General features: G+C 44.0%; 2 protein-coding genes across 3 annotated transcripts; one reads left to right on the plus strand and one right to left on the minus strand.

The window, feature by feature from the left end:
- Nucleotides 1-257: 257 nt before the first annotated feature.
- On the minus strand, nt 258-7478 carry birc7 (baculoviral IAP repeat containing 7). 2 transcript variants are annotated; one of them, XM_088408794.1, is made up of 8 exons: nt 7455-7478; nt 4456-5025; nt 2579-2678; nt 2409-2490; nt 2235-2280; nt 1208-1417; nt 637-699; nt 258-556 (listed from the first exon to the last, which is right to left on the minus strand). In XM_088408794.1, the coding sequence occupies exons 2-8, from the start codon at nt 4994-4996 to the stop codon at nt 348-350; spliced, it is 1251 nt and encodes a 416-aa protein (XP_088264920.1). In that variant the 5' UTR covers nt 4997-5025; nt 7455-7478; the 3' UTR covers nt 258-347. The 2 variants fall into 2 exon arrangements, with proteins under 2 accessions (XP_088264920.1, XP_088264919.1); XM_088408793.1 differs by lacking the exon at nt 7455-7478 and having other exon boundaries at nt 4456-6417.
- Nucleotides 6765-14742, plus strand: LOC148427186 (YTH domain-containing family protein 1-like). Its single transcript, XM_088408787.1, has 6 exons — nt 6765-7244; nt 8404-8428; nt 9386-9465; nt 9561-11162; nt 12179-12223; nt 12311-14742. The coding sequence occupies exons 1-6, from the start codon at nt 7218-7220 to the stop codon at nt 12335-12337; spliced, it is 1806 nt and encodes a 601-aa protein (XP_088264913.1). The 5' UTR covers nt 6765-7217; the 3' UTR covers nt 12338-14742.
- Nucleotides 14743-19013: the final 4271 nt, after the last annotated feature.

A 19013-nucleotide genomic window follows, 5' to 3' on the forward strand; every position in this document is an offset into this window, starting at 1 on the left:
GGTCTTGGAACCAGATCCAACCAGACAAATGATCAGTTTTTATCCATCTTGATAGGTAGCCATTTTGTCACGTACTTCCCCTCTTCTATCCAGTCAAGTTGACACATTACTGACAATGTGCCGTAAGTTGTGGGGGCCTTAAAATGAATAATCGGCACAATATTAATCACGATATTGCGTTTGGGGTCCAAGTTTTCCTTGAGTTCCAGATGAAGTCCAAAATCCATCAAACCCACTTTAAAATCAGTTTACAAATCTGAGCAGCTTCAAATGTTTGTTTATTGCAACCTCAGTTTTTAGTTCATGTAGCGCCTGCTGCCAAAACGCGCCAATTGTCCGCCGCGGTCTCAGGACATGAAGGCCCGGACGCTCCCTCTAATGACGGCTCTGCAGATGGGGCAGTGGCGCAGGCTGGTCGCGCAGTCGCCACACACCACCAGGTGACCGCACGGGATGAAGACAATGGACACCAGCTTGTCCATGCACACCTTGCACGTCCGCTCCTCCTGCAACTGCCTCAGGAGCTCTTCGGGGCTGGGTTCCCTCGCCGTTGGAACTGAATATGGTATGGGACAAAGTCAGGTTTCCCCGAAAAGAATACGGTTCAGGTTGAGTTGCACGGAAGACGTTTGTGACCTTTGTCTCTCGGCGGTAGCGTCCTCACGTCCCCAGCATCGGGTCTTTGCCTCCTGTCAGCCTCTGATGATAGGAAGTACGGTTTAAAAAAATGGTCATTTTTGTGGACCCAAGAGAGAATGATTACATTAAAAGTGTACTGTGGTATTCATGTCACTAGTACTTGTGGCACACAAGCTCCCTCTAGTGGTACGTGAATGAATCACTGTCTGAATGCAATGTAGTTGTATTTAACATCTTCATCATGTACAATATGCATGGAGTAAGATGTCAAAAAGACATATGCGTGTTTAACAATTCACTTGAGTATGAATCGCATTAATTATTTCATAAACTAATATTTTACTTCTGAAAATTGTTAAATAAGTGACCTCTGTCCCTTTAATCATAAATTTGTCTCACATTTCATAAATAGAAGCTTTTTATTCATGCCCCTTGTATGTTCGTTTGTATTTAGAGAGTAAACTGTTTTTTTTTTGTTTGTTTTTTTTTTGGGGTGGGGGGGGTAAAAACTTTGAGAACCGCTGTATGAATACTTTTGAACTAGTGAACCTGATTTTGCAGTTGCTACCTCTGCTCTGCGGCCTTCTCTGCCTGTCCTCCTCCTCGGCTTGCAGCACGTCAGTGACCAGGCTGGACACTTGCGAGTAGTGTTGGCCCGTCAAAAGAAACTTGGTCTGGACCAGACTCTCCACCAGGCTGGCATCAAACCCCATCTGGAGCACCGTCTGCACCACCGGCGATAGCATGGCCGATGACGTTGCCAAACCGCCAACCATGTCTGCAAGGTAATAAAAAACAAGCCGGTTAAAATGTTCCATATTATGTTATCATGAGGCTGATTAATATTGTATTTTGTGGATTTATGAATTAAGCATCAAAATCCATGCGCTTTTATCTGATCTCAGGGAGCGGCCATTTTGCCACTTGCAGGCGATTGAAAAACAGCACGGGAAAAATTTTGATGTCATTTTCAGTAGCCAATAAGTTAATTCATATCTCAAAAGTGGATTTCTTTTAGGCTCATTTTACTCAGAAGTCATATTAATGAATGAATGAATATAATCATCTGCCTTATTTTTTTGCCTCTTTGAATGAGTGTTTATTCGAACATGAAGTATAAAAGAGATTACAAAAATATGATTACATTAAAAAAAAACAAGAAAATAAATATGAACAGAGCACCCCTAACAAAATCTAGACTAGATTAATTAAATCCCACCCCTTCACCATTTTCTTAATTTATGAGCCTATTATTCATCCATGTAAAATATGACTAGGCTCATCATAAAAGCCATTTTCATTTTCAAGCGCCTGCATGTGAGATAAATAAAAGAAGGTTGCTTTTATTTTATGTGCTATTGTATGATCCAAATAGAGAGGCGCCGGGCTGTGATCCAAATCGTTCAATCAACAAATTATTCAATCTGCAGCTGTTGTTTTCTCAACTGTGCAGCCTCAGGTTCTTCCTCCCATGTAAGCCAAGCAAAGAAAAGGGGAAAAAAAAAACACAGTACGTGTTTTTTCCTTTGCATCGCAAAACCAGATGACGATTGGCATGTAAAGAGCAAAAATCTGTCCTTGATTGCATTTCATACCATTTCTGGAGCCAATTTCTCTGCCTGCGCTCGTCTGTGAGCCACCCTGGAGAGTTGAATAGGTTTAAAAATGAATAAATGACCGCTAATCACCATTCAGTCATGGTGCCAAGTGATTAATAATGATGATAATGAGCACCGCATTCCAAATAGGAAGGGCTAAACGAGGCTCACCACAGTGTCTCCCAGATGGAAATGAGCATCCTGGATGTTGCTAATATATTCCTGTCCTCTTGACTGTATTAAAAATTCACACCTGGAAATAAAACCCACACACAGTACACAAAAAGCATTTTTCGCATTGCGAAGCATTCAGATGATGTCATAGCTTTTCGTGTCGTTACCTTGGGAACCACTTAGCATGTTCCTGCCATGGGTCGTCTCCTGGCTCCCAGTTTCTGAGACCCCCGTCACAGTAGAAGCATTTGACGTTGTCACCGTGACCTGGCAGCAGAGGTGCCGATGAAAACATTTGAGTGGCAATTTGCTGAATATGCACTTCTATTTTCTCACTAAATCACCTTTGACCACATGACTAGAAACCATGGTTTGTATGGTCACGTGTTTACATGTTGACTTTCATTCAAAACAATCATTGTGACCAAAATTATTCACTCAAAAATAATGTTTGATTCATTTAAGACTCTTAATTTGGGCGTGTTTTCCTGTTTTTCTGTTGGAGTGATTCCCAAAGTGAGATATTGTATGTGAGTAGTGGTACACCCGCTCCCTTGATTGAATGTTGCAGATGTGATGATTTGAAAGTGTAAACACTTGGCGAGATGGTACTTAAGTAATGTATTGCCCCCCAGCCCATGCCTATTGTGAGGGTTACTTCTAGCAATTTGGTCACCGTAAAGAGTTACTACACTCTGGGGAATAAATACCACTTCCGACCACGCCTCTTTGCCCATACCTGTATTAGACATATGGGGCTTCCAGCCACACCCACAGCCATATGTTGTCATCCAACAACGCCACGCCCATTCCTGCTAAAAATTCTTTTAACTTACGTTCGACCACCCTCTCATGTCCATATTTGGTCATCCTACGGGAGAATTTCCAGTTGCGTCCTCCATAGTTCAGAAGTTGTTTTGTTTATTCTCGCTTAAGTCCAGCAAGTGGCGGTAATGCACCATTAACGGCATTAAAAGCTGGTTTTCCAGGCGTTCGAAAGACAAGTTAAGAGATGGCATACATCATGTGCCACAAACAAGAAATTGAAAAGAATGTCACGAAGGAATGTTTACAGGGGTAGTAAACCCATTTTTTTCTACAATGTGTTCCACGCAACCCCATTATTATGTACAGTAAACAGCATTACGATTAGTTTTGTGTTTGCGAAAAATTAATTAAGCAAGGAAATCCACTTGTTATCCTTCTAAAGGAGCGGCCGTTTTGCCACTCTTTCACTTGAGTATGACATCACAGTTGCTCAGAGCTGTGGTAATGACCAATCACAGCTCAGCTTGCTATTGTCACATGACCAAACTCAGGAAACAGATGAGCCATTGTTTTTCACTTGAGCCGGAGCAACTGTGATGTCATTTTTAGGCGACAGTCAGTGGCAAAACGATTGGACTGTGCTATTTAAGACTAATGGGCACTTGTACAACTTATTGTGATCAAGAAAATTATGGGGTTTATTTGCCTTTAAGCATTAGCACATGTCTAACAAAGGCACACGTTAGTTATTTTGAATATTAATGACAAAAATTATGTTTCTTGGGGTGCATCTTGCAGTTGCCTATTTGATTTACTGTTTAGATCAATTTTGGTTTTATAAATACTTATGCTCATTGTATGGTGAAACTGAGGAAACGCTTATGGGTTTTATATTTGTTTAAATAGTAAGCAATTGCATGCCATGTTCCCATTAAGACAGTTTTCTTTCATCGACAAAATTGCAACATTTGGTATTTTCTTCAAAGTTGTTGAAGTTAGTGACCCCTGATGAACCCTGTCATGATCCAAATTAGGATTCTTTGATCTTGATGGGGGTCTAGGTGCTAAGCTCCCCCTGCTGCTTTAGCAGCTTCAGCTCTGTCCAGGATGTTCTTTTCGCAACATCATGACTCGGCAGGACAATTATCAACCCTCACAATGAGTGGTCACTCTAGCAGCCACTCGCTCAATGGTAAATATGTAACCCGTGATGTGGATATGCAAATGTTGCTTAGCGTAGGATACAGGAGGAAAAGAGATGGGAAACAATGAGCACCTGTGTAGAAAAATCCAGCTCTGGCCAGAACATCCGGCTGGACTGAGGCCTCCGTGGGCCAGTTGTGGAAAGTGGTGAGCCGGGAGTCCTCCGCCTCCATCTCGGGGTAGACCGCTTGTCCCGCCGTGCCCTGGTCGTCCATCGTCAACCTCTGGAGTTGACTCAGCAGCTGTCCGTCCACCGAGTCGGGCGACCCGCTCAGCAGCGGCACGTTTCCCACGGCGCGGCCCAGGATGAAGCTGCAAGTGGGGAAATGCCGCTTGTGCTCTGCGGCGGGGCTGTCTCCTCTGACCCAAAATCTCAGAACGCCGCCGCAGCAGAAACACTGGACTTTATCTCCTGGGCCTACAAAAAAGAATCCCGCCTTGGCCAGGTCCCCGCACGAGACGGGAGCATCCAGAGGCCAGGTGCGAAATGTCCGGAGTCGCTCGTTTTCTTGCCGCATGTGAGGCTCCTCCAGGATATACAGCACGGCGCTTGTGTCATCGGTCATGGTGGAGCGGGAGGGGATTCCTGTCCGTGTTTGTGTTGTGGCCCGCATCCCTTCTGCGGTCCATAGTGGAGAGCACACTGAAAGCAAGTGAAAGGCAACAGTTGAAATATGATGTACTGTGGGGGCCTGCATGGTAGCCTATGGGAGTCTACTTTCTGGAAAAAAAAAAAACAAAAAAAAAACACCCAATGCTGGAATGTTTTCTCATTGGTCACACACTGAATGGCAGGGGAAGCGTACCATTTTGTTCCACCTCTAAAGGTGAATGAAGCCAAACATTACAGGAAAAGATACATTTGCACTTGTAATCCCTTATTGCAGTGTTTCTCAAACCTTTGATATCAAGTACCTGCCCCCACCCCAAAAATAATGTATACTATATATACTTGGCACTGTAATAAGCACTATAATGACCAATATTAAAGTGTATGAGGCATAATTTTTACACATTTAATAACCATCCATCCATTTTCTCAATCGCTTATCCTCATGGCGATCTAAGACGTGCTGGAGCATCTCCCAGCTGTCTTTGGGCAGTAGGCGGGGTACACTCTGAACTGGGTGCTAGCCAATCACAGTATTTTAAAGGGCCCATATCATGGAAGTTCAACTTTTTGGAGGGTTTAGCCATGTTACAGAGTTATTATGAGTAGTAATTTAATGGAGGAACCGATTTGAGAGGGGGAACCAACACAAAAAAAAAGAAAGGAAAATACCCATCTCTGCAAGTCATAATAAGTGACCTTGCGATGTAACGAGGAAAGACTGTATTTCACTTCTTGCATAGACAGTGTAGAGTAGGGGTGTGCCATTCACATGAGAGTCGGGATTCTCATTTACTATGATTTAAATCAATTTCAAATGCCACTATATCAATATTGGAAAAAAAATAAATCAATATGACTTCTGTCCGCTTATGTATTTTTGCTTTTCTCTTTTTTTGCCGTCCGCAGTCATGCAGCCCATTCTGGAAAAATCAAGCATGGCGGCACGGCACGCAAAAACAAACAATGGAGGAAATTAAACTGCCTCGTCCTCTTTGAAAGCAGTTTTGTCGCGTTTTACATATTTGTGCGATGCAAGAAAACCACACGGTCGCGAATGTTAGTGCAATGTTTTACTCCGTGGCTAGTCCGTCACAAATCTGCTGATTGTGTAAGCTTTGAAAGTGGCTTTTGTCTATCATGGGTCCCAACCACATTGAAGCTGTGATAAATATTTCTGTCAACTTCCTACTGAGAATTTGTTTAGTTGGAAGGTGGCTGTTAATAGATCAACAACGACACCATGTAAACTCCACACAGGAAGGCCGGAGCGAGGTAGATTTGTACCCGGGCACCTGAACTGCGAGGCGGACGTGCACATATACACTTTATTCTTTTTTTCATTTTATTGTATACTATAAAAGCTACTCAATGTATAAATAGCTTCAAAGAGTAGCAGTTTTCCACATGTTATTTTTGTGGAAAAATGTGTGTTCTTTACAAATCAAAAACTTCATAAATGTAAAAATAAATAATACACCTTGGCTCTCTCTGGTATTCTGTCTTTGCAAAGCAGACTGATATAGTATGATGTTTCTTTACACATCCACCGACTGAAGCAGAAATATTCTTTCAATTGAATCATTTTGAATAGAATATCTTTCTGAATCGGGATTCGATTTTGAATCGAATCGAACCGCGGAAGGTCAAAGATTCCCACCCCCAGCGTGGCGCGTCACCCCGCGGTTGGGGATTTTGCAATTCGGTACTGTATTATGTCATCGTCAATTTTCTGAGGAAACTTTGGTCCCCAGCGCTGACGAGGGGAAGTGCAGCCCGGGTCAACCGCTCGAAAGGCTTCGAAGCCCGGATGGAGTGGAGCGGCCATTGGGGAAGTCTTGCACTGTACTGGGCTTTCGCGGAACACAAGGGGGCTCTCTCGCTCGCTCTCTCGCTCCCTGGAATCAAGCCCTTAAGTAAAAAGCACCGAGGAAAAAGACGCTGCCGCGCCAGGGGATTTTCTCCGCGACTCTTTGCAATAACTTGAAAACTCCCCGAAGGACTTGTTTTCGGTTGGGAGACGCGTGCGAGTTAAGGGAAGGCGCAGAGCGGAAACGGAGCAGCACAGCTTGAGCTACTAGCGCGGCGCTAAGCGGCACTGCTAACAGGCAGCACAAGTGGCAAGTCCAGCCTGGCAGCTGCCAACTGTCTTTCCGCAGCACCCAGTTTAAAATCCAGTCAGCGGGCCGCGCTTTGAGACAATCCAGGGATTTGCTTCATGAATTATGTCTGCCACAAGCGTTGACCCTCAGGTAGGACACGCCAAATCGCTTCGCACTCGGCAGTGAAGAGCTAGCCGCCTGCCTGCTAACGATAGCCGAGCTGCGAGGCTGCGGTGGGCTAGTGACGGCTGCCTACTACCTCGGAAGCGCACTACAGCACCAGCAAGTTGCAAGCATTCGCGAAAATTCAATCTGGGACAAAAATTGTCTTCGCTACACGTTCGGGCGAATGGAAAATACCCGTTTGAGTGCCGGGAATAAATGTTACCAAACGGTATCTTAATGGCAATAACGCGAACTCCGGCGACTTCCCGAAACGCTAAAGCTAGCCGACTAAATATTGCTAAATCGCCGCCTTTCGGTCTTCATGTAGCACAGTTCTAAGTCAAACTTTCCAAACCGAGAAGCACCCCCCCCCCCCCCCCAAAAAAAAAAAAAAAAAAAAAAAAAAACCACTCCTGGCTCTCCCATTACCACGAGATTGACTAACATTACATCACCGGAGCGGAGTGGGCCTAAATATTGATCAATATCCAGACAGCGTTGGTATGCTACGTTTGTATTAATACAAGAAACAAAAAAAAACCTCATATCAAGTGAATAAAGTCTCAATTTGATTCGAGAAACTTCAAATTGTACTTAAGCATCTACTACGAGGGGAGATGACAAAATGACAAAAAGTTATGGGAGGGGAGCTTTACAGGAATCCAGTCAAAATACCTACCTGGGACCCGGCCTATTCATTTGTGTCCACTGTTGTGTCCATTTTCTCTCAGTAAAACAGCAAAGTTAAATGCATGCCAGCCAAACGCATGTGACTGCATTGGAAAAGCCAGGATGTCATCTACTGAACACACTTAAACTTAGCTCCAATGCCTCAAAAGATTTAAATGAAAGTAAATGCCCACTACAGTGGACACCCATGCGTAGACACCGTCTCAGAAGGATATTACTCAAGAGCAAAATCTAATTACGACAAAAAATATTAAATTACGAGAAGGGAAACAAAGACAGCTCAGTTCAGTTTTTCCCAACTTCTGTTAAGCCAAGGCACATGCGGTATTTTACGTTACAAACGCCAAGGGACAATGTTGCAAAAAATGCTGTACTGTACAACTGTACAATCTCACACCACGCAAAGATAACGTCTCGATTTTTTCACCCTCCCCCTGCTCTGTTCTGATTTCAGCGATCAAAGGGACAGACTTCTAAAGGTGAGTTACTGTTGTATTGACTCCATCTTAGAACCGGTAGCTGTGATTTTGATGTAAACATTAATTGTGAATTAAAATGTATTTGCAAGGAATAGCATGTTGAAATGTATTGGGAGGCAACAGGATATTCTAATTCTAATAAGCAACAAAGAGAGAGATGTATATAAAAAAAAATGAGAACATGTCCAAATGCAAAGAGCCTTTGGAAAGTACTTCAACCTTAGTACAAACTCAGAAGGAATTTTCAAACAGAATAGGTCATGAATGAAAACAATTGGTTGTGTTTTATTTACTTGAAAAGTGGTATTATAAAGGTATATATATTTGAAGAGCCCATTCCGTTTTTTTTTAAATTTTTATTTATTTTTACAAAAGTTATGTGACTGTTGTTGTTGTTTTTATCTGCTGATGAATTGTTTGTAGTTATTTATTATTATTTTGACAAAAAACAGCATCTGATTCAAATAAATCTGTATTGGTCGTGCTCGAGTTCATTTTTTTTGTCTCATATCAGGAAAGTCAGCTCAAAAGGATTTGTTTTACTAAACATGGCTTTCTGTTTAATAATGTGTTTATGGAATATGAATAAGGCACCTGTTTTTATCCATTTCAAAGGTGTGGCTTTTTGCCACCTGCTATCGACTAAAAATGACATCACAGTTACCTTGAGGTCAGGCAAGGATCAGTCACAGCTTGCCTGTTTTCTGAATTTGGTCATGTGATGTTTACAAGCTGTGGTGTGATTGGTCGTTACCTGATCCTCGAGCAACTGTGATGTTGTTTTCAGTCGATGGCAAGTGGCAAAATGGCCACCTTTCTGCATTAATCAGTATCAATCAGAATGCCAAGTTAAAACTAGTGAGGGCTCATATATATATATATATATGTGTGTATAAAAAATGACTTCCCCTTGGAAAAGTGGTCCAAATGTACATTAAGAAAGTTGTTCTGTTGCAGTGCAAAATGGTTCTCTGCATCAGAAGGAGACAGTCCACGACAATGACTTTGAGCCATACCTCACTGGCCAATCCACTCAGGTAAATTCAATTCAGTGAGAATATGTATAAAAAAAACCAAAAACAAAACATTCGATGTGCTAATTATTGCTTCTCTGCTCACGATTCACATAAAGAACAACAGCTACCAGTCCATCACCGACCCTTACCTGTCCAGTTACTACGCTCCCTCCATCGGCTTTCCGTACCCACTCAGCGAGGCTCCTTGGTCAACCGGCGGCGACCCTCCGATTCCGTACCTCACCCCTTACGGACCCTTGAGCAATGGCGATCATCATTTCATGCCCGACACGGTGTTCGGCCAGCCGGGCGGCCTGGGAAGCAGCATCTACCCACACAGGTTCAATTTTTTCCCCGAAAACCCCGCCTTCTCGGCTTGGGGGACCAGCGGCTCCCAGGGCCAGCAGACTCAAAGCTCGGCCTACGGCGGCAGCTACAGCTACCCGCCCAGCTCCCTGGGGGGCACCCTGGTGCCCGACGGTCAGACGGGCTTTCACAGCGACACGCTCAACAAAGCGCCCGGTATGAACAGCCTGGAGCAGGGCATGGTGGGTTTGAAGATAGGGGGGGATGTGACCGGACAGGCGTCGGCGGTCAAGGCCGTGAGCTCGGTGATCGGCGGCCCCGCCGCGGGGAACGGGGCCGCGCCCATCGGGATGCCTCCGCCCAAGCCCGCCTCCTGGGCGGCCATCGCCAGCAAACCCGCCAAGCCGCAGCAGCTGAAATCCAAGGTGAAGCCGGGGCTGGTCAACCTGGGCGGGGCTCTTCCCCCGCCGCCCATCAAACACAACATGAACATTGGCACCTGGGAAAAGGGGCCCGTCGGCAAAGTGGCCGCGCCGCAGCAGCAGCAGCCGCCTCTCGCCCTCCCTCACGCCATGCCCCATCAAGCCCCGCCCTTGCAGCCTCCCCCTTCCCTGGTGCAGCCCATGGCCTTGCAGCACCAAGCGCCCCACCACCAGCATCACCCGCCACCCCATCAGCCCTACCAAAATCACGGCCAGCCCCCGCAGGCGCAAACCCGCTGGGTGGCGCCGCGCAACCGCAACCAAGTCTACGGGCAGGGAGGTCCCGCCCACGACGGCATGATGGGCATGCTCGGGAGCGCCAGCTGCGGCCCGCAAATTTGTGCCAATCCGGCGCTCGGCGGCGAGTCCCACCCGGTGCTGGAGAAGCTTCGCGCCTCCCACAGTTACAACCCCAAGGACTTTGAGTGGAACCTGAAGAACGGACGCGTTTTCATCATCAAGAGCTACTCTGAAGACGACATCCACCGCTCCATCAAGTACTCCATCTGGTGCAGCACGGAGCACGGCAACAAGCGGCTGGACTCGGCCTTCCGCACCATGAGCGGCAAAGGCCCCGTCTACCTGCTCTTCAGCGTCAACGGCAGCGGCCATTTTTGCGGCGTGGCCGAGATGCGTTCGCCCGTGGACTACGGCACCAGCGCCGGCGTTTGGGCGCAGGACAAGTGGAAGGGCAAGTTTGACGTTGACTGGTTGTTTGTCAAGGACGTGCCCAACAGCCAGTTGCGCCACATCCGCCTGGAGAACAACGACAACAAGCCGGTGACCAACTCGCGCGATACGCAGGAGGTTCCTCTGGAGAAGGCCAAGCAGGTGCTCAAGATCATCACCACCTACAAACACACCACCTCCATCTTTGATGACTTTTCTCACTACGAGAAGAGGCAGGAAGAAGAGGAGGAGGTCCGCAAGGTGGGTGCGCCACACTTGCGGGTTGTGCATTTGTCTCTCAAGTCACAGCAGGGTTTTTAAAAGCGCAACTCAAGTTCATAAATCATCCAATAGCTGTAACTCATTCTCTTCCGTCGATGGCAAAAGGCGTCAAATTTCCTTTTTTACCCAACTGCCAGCAAACAAGTTGCCATTGACAGCTATATATCGAAAGTAACAATCAATTTCAACCGGGCACACGGTCAACGGGGATCAACGGTGAATATATTGCGCAAGAAACCAAGTACTTTGCGTTTTAGTTCACAGAATGCACTACAGTGCGCAATTGGTGAAATTAGGAGATTCTTGTCATGTGTTTCTAGTTGAATGAGTGTCATTTATGCTTTTTGTGTTGCATTTTTAATTTTTTAGTCAGTTATGTTTAAACTAGTGACATCTAGGTCATCGTCCTTTTATCGCTAACAGAATCATTGCTTGTCAAAATTCAAATTTGCTTTATAGAAGATGAAATGTCCGCAAAATGACCTGGTGTAAATGGTTATCAAAGGTAAAGTTCATAGAATTGTCATGTTCTGCCCATCAGCTGATTTGATCACCCGGCCAGCTAAATCGCTCAAGCCTTACTTGATACAGTAAAATCTTTTGCAAATGTCATATATTGAGTCACTGTTGACCTATATATCACTTGAATGCACGGTATGCAAATCGAGGCGACTACATGAGCAAATGAGATCATGCCTTTCCTCCCCGAAATGTGCAAATAAATACTGAAAAAAATTGACAGTGCAAACGCTAGCCAAGATGTGTGTGTGTGTGTGTGTTCGTATTGTTTTTGGGGAAGGTATGGTATATTTTGCAGATAGTGGCATCTTAGTTACACTTCTTGCTACGTTCAGCTTGACTTCTTTCGGACAGTGCACTAAATAAATAGCAGAAAAGGCCTTCAGCATTTATTTTTCAGACAGGTAATTGAATTATTTGCATGAATTCGATTGAAATCAAACCAGCGTTCTACTAATCTCATTGTCTTCTCGTAGACGTTCGAGCCTGCTCAGATTCAGAACCGCTCTCGATTGGATCAGGTCGGAAAATATTCTTTTTCCTCATTTGCGTTTGACTCGTCTATCGGAACTAATGCACATTTGTGTTTTTCTTTGTCGCCCATACAGGACCGCCAAAACAGGAATAAACAGTAGAGGATTGTTTATTTTTTGGCTTGATCAAGTTACACTATAGGACACGATTGATTTCAGAGACAAAAAAAAAAAAATGAAATGCAAACAAGCCCTTTGTGTTTTTTTGGGAATTTTCTGCCATCAATGGTTTTGTCATTCTTGTTCCCCATTGTTCCCTCTCCCCCACACGCAACACTTCTTGCGCAGGGATTGAGTTGATTTTGTGTGTTCTAAATGACCTCCGCCACTTTAAATTCAATGTTTGGAAAAAAATTCTTCACATCTTGTTCTCTCACCTGTCAAGTTTTTTTCCTGTCTTGTAATCTCCTCAGCCGCATCAGGGTTCGACTGCACCGCCCAGAATAAATCTGCCACGTTATCTGTATTTCCGCACAATCAGGAATGGGCATGTCCTACCACTTTTGTCCACGTGGGAGCAGTATTGCCAAGTTGTAGAGGTTGAACTGTGCGAACGGGGTTGGCGCATCCTAAAGGTCAACTTGAAACTGCGAGAATAAAACTTCAGTGATTTATTTTTCTTTCAAATCTCTATTTTTTCGGCGTACTACTGACAACTTTCTTTTTTATTTTCTGGACCGTTTTTTGTTTTTTTACTCCCCTCTAATTGAACTTTTAACAGTGACACTGCTGGAGAAATCAGGGATCGTGTGGCGTCACACAACACTCGAAACACTTCACAGGAGGATTCTGGGAAAGAACTAATTACGTAAAAAAAAATAACGTCCTCCGAGAACCAGGACCATTGATCGCCCTTTTAAAACAAAAACGTTGCTTTTCTACATCTTTATCACCCATGCTTTGCTTTTTGAGTGTTGTTGGTTTCCAAGAATACACGTGTTATTCTTGGTTTCATTCTGGCATCAAAATGGTGTCGGGATGTTGCTGCATCGGTGTTTTTGCCTCACAAAATCCGAGGCAAGGGCTTGCTCTGTTACCAATCTGTCTTAAACCTCATGCCCCCCCCCCTACACACATACAGTCTAAATCCCATGTTCACTGTCATGCAAAGCTTTAATGTAGAAGCCTATATATCCTTGGACAAAGCCTAAAAATATATAACATAATAACGGTAACTAATTTACTCTCTGCAAGAAAAAATATGAATGAAAAGAAGTGGGTTATGTGTACTTTTTGTTTCTTTGGTCCTAGCCAGAAATCATTGTGTAACACACATGCACACACACGCTACATCTGTCTATTTTGACGATCCACTAAAGTTTCACCTTAAAGGGGAACTCAAGGTGAAATATTTTCTTTATATGAGCCCCCACTAGTCGCAACACGATGGTTGTCAGAATGTTTTTGACCCCCCAATATTTCTGCTTGTAATCTGTTCCGGTCTTTTTTTGTTTTGTTTTGTTTTCTAGTTGTGTCCACTGTAGTGGACATGTTATTTGTCTATCTTCTGACTCATTCGGGCACCTTGTCAAGTCCTAGTGTCTTCAAAAGAGGACATCCTAGCCTTTCCAGTCATGCCGCCTATGTTTCAGTAAGATGCAATTCACTTTGTTGTCTTGCGGAAACAAACTGGACACAACAGTGGCAACAAATGTCTAGATTGGATTTCAGGTGGATATTGTTTGTGGAATAAGATTTAAGTGGATTAATCCATCCGTTGCCAACAATCTGAGGGTGCTTTCAATTTGTACTGTAACGCTCTCTGCTGGCAACTGTAATTGCTGCGGAAAGTGCCTTCGGGCTCGCATTGCAAACATCACGGCTCAGCTGTGTTTTGGGAGGGTTGGTCTCACAACGGCAATTAAGGGGACACTTGCCATTGATTTTAATCTGACTAAAGAGCAAAAAAAGGCCCTTAAAATGGATGGAAATGGATGCTGTATTCTTATTCCATAAACGCCATATTGATCACGTGTTTATACTAGTGTGGTCACGTAGACTATTGCTAAGAAAATACTTGCCTTCAGTTCCCCTTAAAAACACAGATGCAGATTTTAGCAGTTTTGGAAAATGTTGCTTTTAGATGAACATTTTTACCTGTCTCTCAAGTCTGGTTTCCAAGGGAACTGACCTCTTGGCAGCCCCCCAAGCGCCAGCCACGTCTTGTTGTCACGTCTCGAGCAAATTGCATAAAGCACGGCCTTCACATCTTTGCTTGTCTCCCCATTCCAGTCGTGGCAAAGATGAGGAATGTTTCATTTGTATTTGTTTTTGTTTGGCTTTCTTTACTGGGAGGGGTCAATCACTGCGGTCACGAGGTGTTTTTGGTGACGTGCACGTTAACGGGAGACGACTGAGATTAGCCATTAACAGATGAATGATGTTAAATATGAAATTAAAAAAAAAACTCTTCTAGACCACAGTAGTAGTGAAAATATTGTTCAACAGATGTATTGTTTTTTTCTTGATCGAAAAAAATCAAGCCTTAATAAACTGCCAATACAGAATTGCATTTCTTTTTATCGTGTGTCAAATTGTCTTAAAAGGATAGTCCACTTTAGCCATTTTCAGCTGTAACAATTTATAGTTAATTTGATGACTAAAAATTTGTTTTTAATTTACAAACAGCACAACGTGACAAGTGTGTTTTTTAGCATTGTACTTTTAAAAAACACGTTTTGACTCTTGCTGTCGTATGACCTGCTGAAGGCTCACGGCTCTGCAGGTGAATGTCACATGACCAGCGGGTGAGACGTGATTCGAGGATACCCGAGCCATGAGCACATGTGGTCATTTTAAGTTAACAGCAAGTGTTAACACGTTTTTATAGCTATTAATGGTACGTGAATCATAATTTAAGTAGAAACATTACGGACAGAATTTTTCACGTTTATTGAAAATGTCTGAACTATTGGACTATCCCTTTAACCTCAAGTGACCCCATGCACAGTACTTTCTTGTCCAGCTTTCTGTTGATACAGGAAATCAAAATGGATGAGGACCACCTACACAAAAACACCTCTCAAGGTGGCTACATTATGCTCTTGATGGTAGCAGCTACATTCAATTGTTGTCAAATGGGGGTACGGTAATCGGCAAAATTTGATGCTATGACATGTACAGACATGAAAGTTTTCTTTTTGAAATAAGAGCAAATCAATTGGAACGGCATGAATTCCAAATGTTGTAATGACTCCTTTGCCAAACATACATTGTTATTTTGTTCAGTTTAATTGGGAGTCATTGTGATTACTGATTAATTTCTTAAGCAAATACGCCAGACATAATACACCTTGGGACACCACTACAAGTATTTCCAAGATCCATATGGTGGCAAGGCACTTTTTTTCAAAGATTCTTTGCGCTGGGTTGGCTGAAAAAAATCGTGTACCGCTTTGATAAAGGTTGGGAACCACTATGGCTTAGTCAGTCTTTCAGTCTGATTCATATAGTTTAAAGTTGAAATCCTTTTTACTGGAGGCCTTGCGTGGAGCTATCCGTGGTGCTGAACTATCGATGTGGTTCTTATGTCCATTGATTTGACGTCATTCTTCAAATGCTCAGTATTTTTGTAAGTCGATTTCCAAATCCCGGAAGTAACATGAAACATCCCAAATTTTCTTATCCAGCATTCTCTTTGCATCATTCAAAAACATCGCTGTCGTATACACACACACAAAAAACATGCGGGATTCGGTGCAACTGATGACTTTATTTGTGAAATATTTACAATCAAACATGACCAAGTTTCACTCGAATGAAACGCGTTTCAACCGTCAAGATAAAATATACTGATTAGTTTCATCCTACAATTGCTACACAGTAATTTCGCATATTACTCCTTACTCAACAAAGTACTCAAAAGTAGTATTTTGCTTTCGGTCTAAACAATACTTGGATTTACGCTGAATTGTTTTCTCTTCCAAATTAAATTTTAGCTTTAGTGTTTAATGTTTGGACCAGGACCGAGTACAAATGTACTTCTCCAAAATTTACTGCGTATCAAGAGTGAAACGATTTAACCACCCAAGCAATGCACTTACCATGCAAGAAAAATCTTTTACAATAAAAAGAGCGAAGACGCTTGCAAAAATAAACGTCATAGCTTTTGCTTTGAAGTAAATCACAGCTCCTTTCTTGTGTGCACTGACAGAAAGAGGCCACAAGATGACGTCGAAGGACTTCGTTCGAGAGCGCGTCTTTAACACCGCAGTCGTCACTTTGAATCCCTTCAAGCTCAAGAGGAACCAAGACTTGGCCGAGTTCAGCTTTGGGAGCCACACACAAGGTACAGTCCCAAGGAAATTCGCAACAAAAGTAACATTTTCAACGCTACGCAAGCTCCAAAGCGCAAAAGCAACACAGCTGTAGTAGAATCTAATCGCTTCGCTTCTTTTGGCCAACATCGACGTGTAAATGCGCATAAACGGCGACGCAGTGTACTACTCATTTGAAAAAAAAAAAGCACAGCAACACGCAATGCACACGCAATGACGCCCCCCCCCCCAAATAAATGAATAAACAAGCCAACCAGCACAGCAAGTTGAATAAGGTTTAAGTGCGAGAGACCCCGCCACCTCGATCCTAAACAATACGAAGCCATGTCGATTCCTCTCTTGGCATTCACCGCGTGCCTTAATTGTTTGGACATTAAATCAAGGTCCGCTGTGAACACGCAGAGTGACAACCAATTCTTAGAAAGAAAAAAAAAACACCCATCCAGCTGAACTCGACCATTACCCGCCAAATGGAGGATGCAGACACACCTGCGCACGCGCACATCACCGAAAGCCGATTGAGCATTCCAATTTGAAGCGACGTCTACACGCAAGCAGTTCCAAAGCGGATTTACAACCCACACTGGCAACAATGCGCCACTTTGGCTGCGTAGGCGGAACTGCGCCATCGTTCGGCGGAGAACCCTCTCTACATCACTCAAGACAAATCAAAAGAGGCTGCTTTCACGTTTGCGCCATTTTACGCAAAACTCCGGCTTTGTCCCGCTTCCCAAAAATAAAAGAAACACACACACACACACACACACACACACACGATCTGGTGGAGAGCGTGAGCGCAAACAGCAGCTGCACAATGTTCGTTCTCTTCGAAGTCGTCCTCAGTCCCGCTGCGGAGATGGTAATACTGTACGTCCCATTCAATTCGGCTCGAATGTTCCGCAACGTGTCCAATGTCCAAGACCTTTGGAACAAAAGCCAACCGTTCGAGCGTCAGAAAGATGCTGCAGGCGTCTTCTCCCCTTCTTATCCACGGATCCTTTCGGATGCAATCGTGCCCCGTTTGAGGGCTCCGGCTCCGCACGGGCGCTGTCCCATGTCCTGCTTGTCCTGCCTCGCGTCCCCAACTCGATCCGTCGGGTTGTGTGATCTCGCGTCTCCCGGATTAGAGCTCCCCGCTCTTGCGGTCCTAGACAACCGCGAGTCTCATGCTGATTGGGTTTCAGCGCTAAAGGATTACATGGGCAGTGACGTCACGCACCCGGCCCAACCTTCTTCCTCCCCTCCATTAAAAGCAAATCCTCATCAGCCCCGAGAACGTCCTTGAAAACACCGTGACATTCCGCACCGAGTCTCATTCTGATAGGCATGCGCCGGACGTCCAAATGTTGCACAGGGACACGACCCTAACCTGCCATCGACCACGTCCGGTCCAAACATGGTGCACGTCCGGTGTGTTGCGGCCTTGTGATAAAAGCTGAAGATGTGATCACACGCGCACACGTCGTATAAAGCATCAAATAAAATGACAACGCTGTGTCTATGATACACATACGGCGGAGTGGAACGTCAGCCTTTCCGAAACGTGAATTAAATCAAAACGAATATAAAATACACTCGAAAAACGGGTGGCTCATTTTACACGAGAAAAAGTTACATTTGACCTTTTATATTGGTTGAGATAGCAAACAAATCTATTGGTTAGAATAACCTGTCATATTTGTGATCGGGGCCAGCCGATATAAAGAGGTTCATTTTGACCAGGAAAATGGATTGATTTCTTTAGTTTACCGAATATGCCAACCTGACCGATCTATTAGTTAATGTAAACAAAATATTAGCAGTTCGTTCTTTCTTTCTTTTTTACCAAATCCGTTTTTATAGTGATGGCCACTCCGAAAAAAATACTTTGCTGATTATGTTGTACTTAATTTGCGTGACCCGTAATTTTGTGAGCTATACAAATAATCAAATCAAAACGTATATTTTTGCTCTTTAAATTTTCACGGTATGGTTCAAGCGGTCACCATATTTTTTTCAATAACTTACTAAATATTTCGCCCGTCGGCCACAAATACTATATATTCCGGTCCATAACTTCGTCCTGTATGCTATTTGTGCCCCGCGAGAAGATGGAATTTGTATTTTCCAGTTTGTAGCTGCCTACTGTCTTCTAGCTTGCGTCCACCTCCCACGGCGCGCAAACAAAGAGGTGCAGAGGAGCAACCTACAGCAGCACTTGGCTGCTATTTACTCTCCATTCTTCGGTCTATAGAATCGCAAATGCCGGCGTTGGGGCATGCAAGCAATGATTAACTCGTTTTAAAATAGCCGCCTCTTTTTCACACGTCCATCTCAAAACCAACTGCAATTACTTGACGCAAGGCCCGTCGGATTCGATCAGCCAAATAGCAGAATCCCAGAGAACGCCCATTCCCTCCAAAAAAAATAAAGTAAAAAAATGAAAAAAATTACAGGCAAAAATCCTTTGTTCTTGTTTTCGCTTGTCTCGTGGTGTTGGTCGCGGCCTCATCCTCTTCTTT

This window comes from Hippichthys cyanospilos, chromosome 2 (genome assembly GCF_059441005.1).
Source record: "Hippichthys cyanospilos isolate Australia breed blue-spotted pipefish chromosome 2, RoL_Hcya_1.0, whole genome shotgun sequence".
NCBI classification, from domain to species: Eukaryota; Metazoa; Chordata; class Actinopteri; order Syngnathiformes; family Syngnathidae; genus Hippichthys; species Hippichthys cyanospilos.

Bases quoted from the DNA above. Each gene is read 5' to 3' on its own strand.
- birc7 (XM_088408793.1), bottom strand. From the start codon at position 5,080: ATGCAGGCCCCCACAGTACATCATATTTCAACTGTTGCCTTTCACTTG. The intron at 700-1,207 runs GTAGCAACTGCA...TCCTATCATCAG, and splicing joins GAGAAGGCCGCAGAGCAGAG to AGGCTGACAGGAGGCAAAGA. The intron at 557-636 runs GTCACAAACGTC...TACCATATTCAG, and splicing joins GCTACCGCCGAGAGACAAAG to TTCCAACGGCGAGGGAACCC.
- LOC148427186 (XM_088408787.1), top strand. From the start codon at position 7,218: ATGTCTGCCACAAGCGTTGACCCTCAG. The intron at 8,429-9,385 runs GTGAGTTACTGT...GTTCTGTTGCAG, and splicing joins AAAGGGACAGACTTCTAAAG to TGCAAAATGGTTCTCTGCAT. The intron at 11,163-12,178 runs GTGGGTGCGCCA...GTCTTCTCGTAG, and splicing joins AAGAGGAGGAGGTCCGCAAG to ACGTTCGAGCCTGCTCAGAT.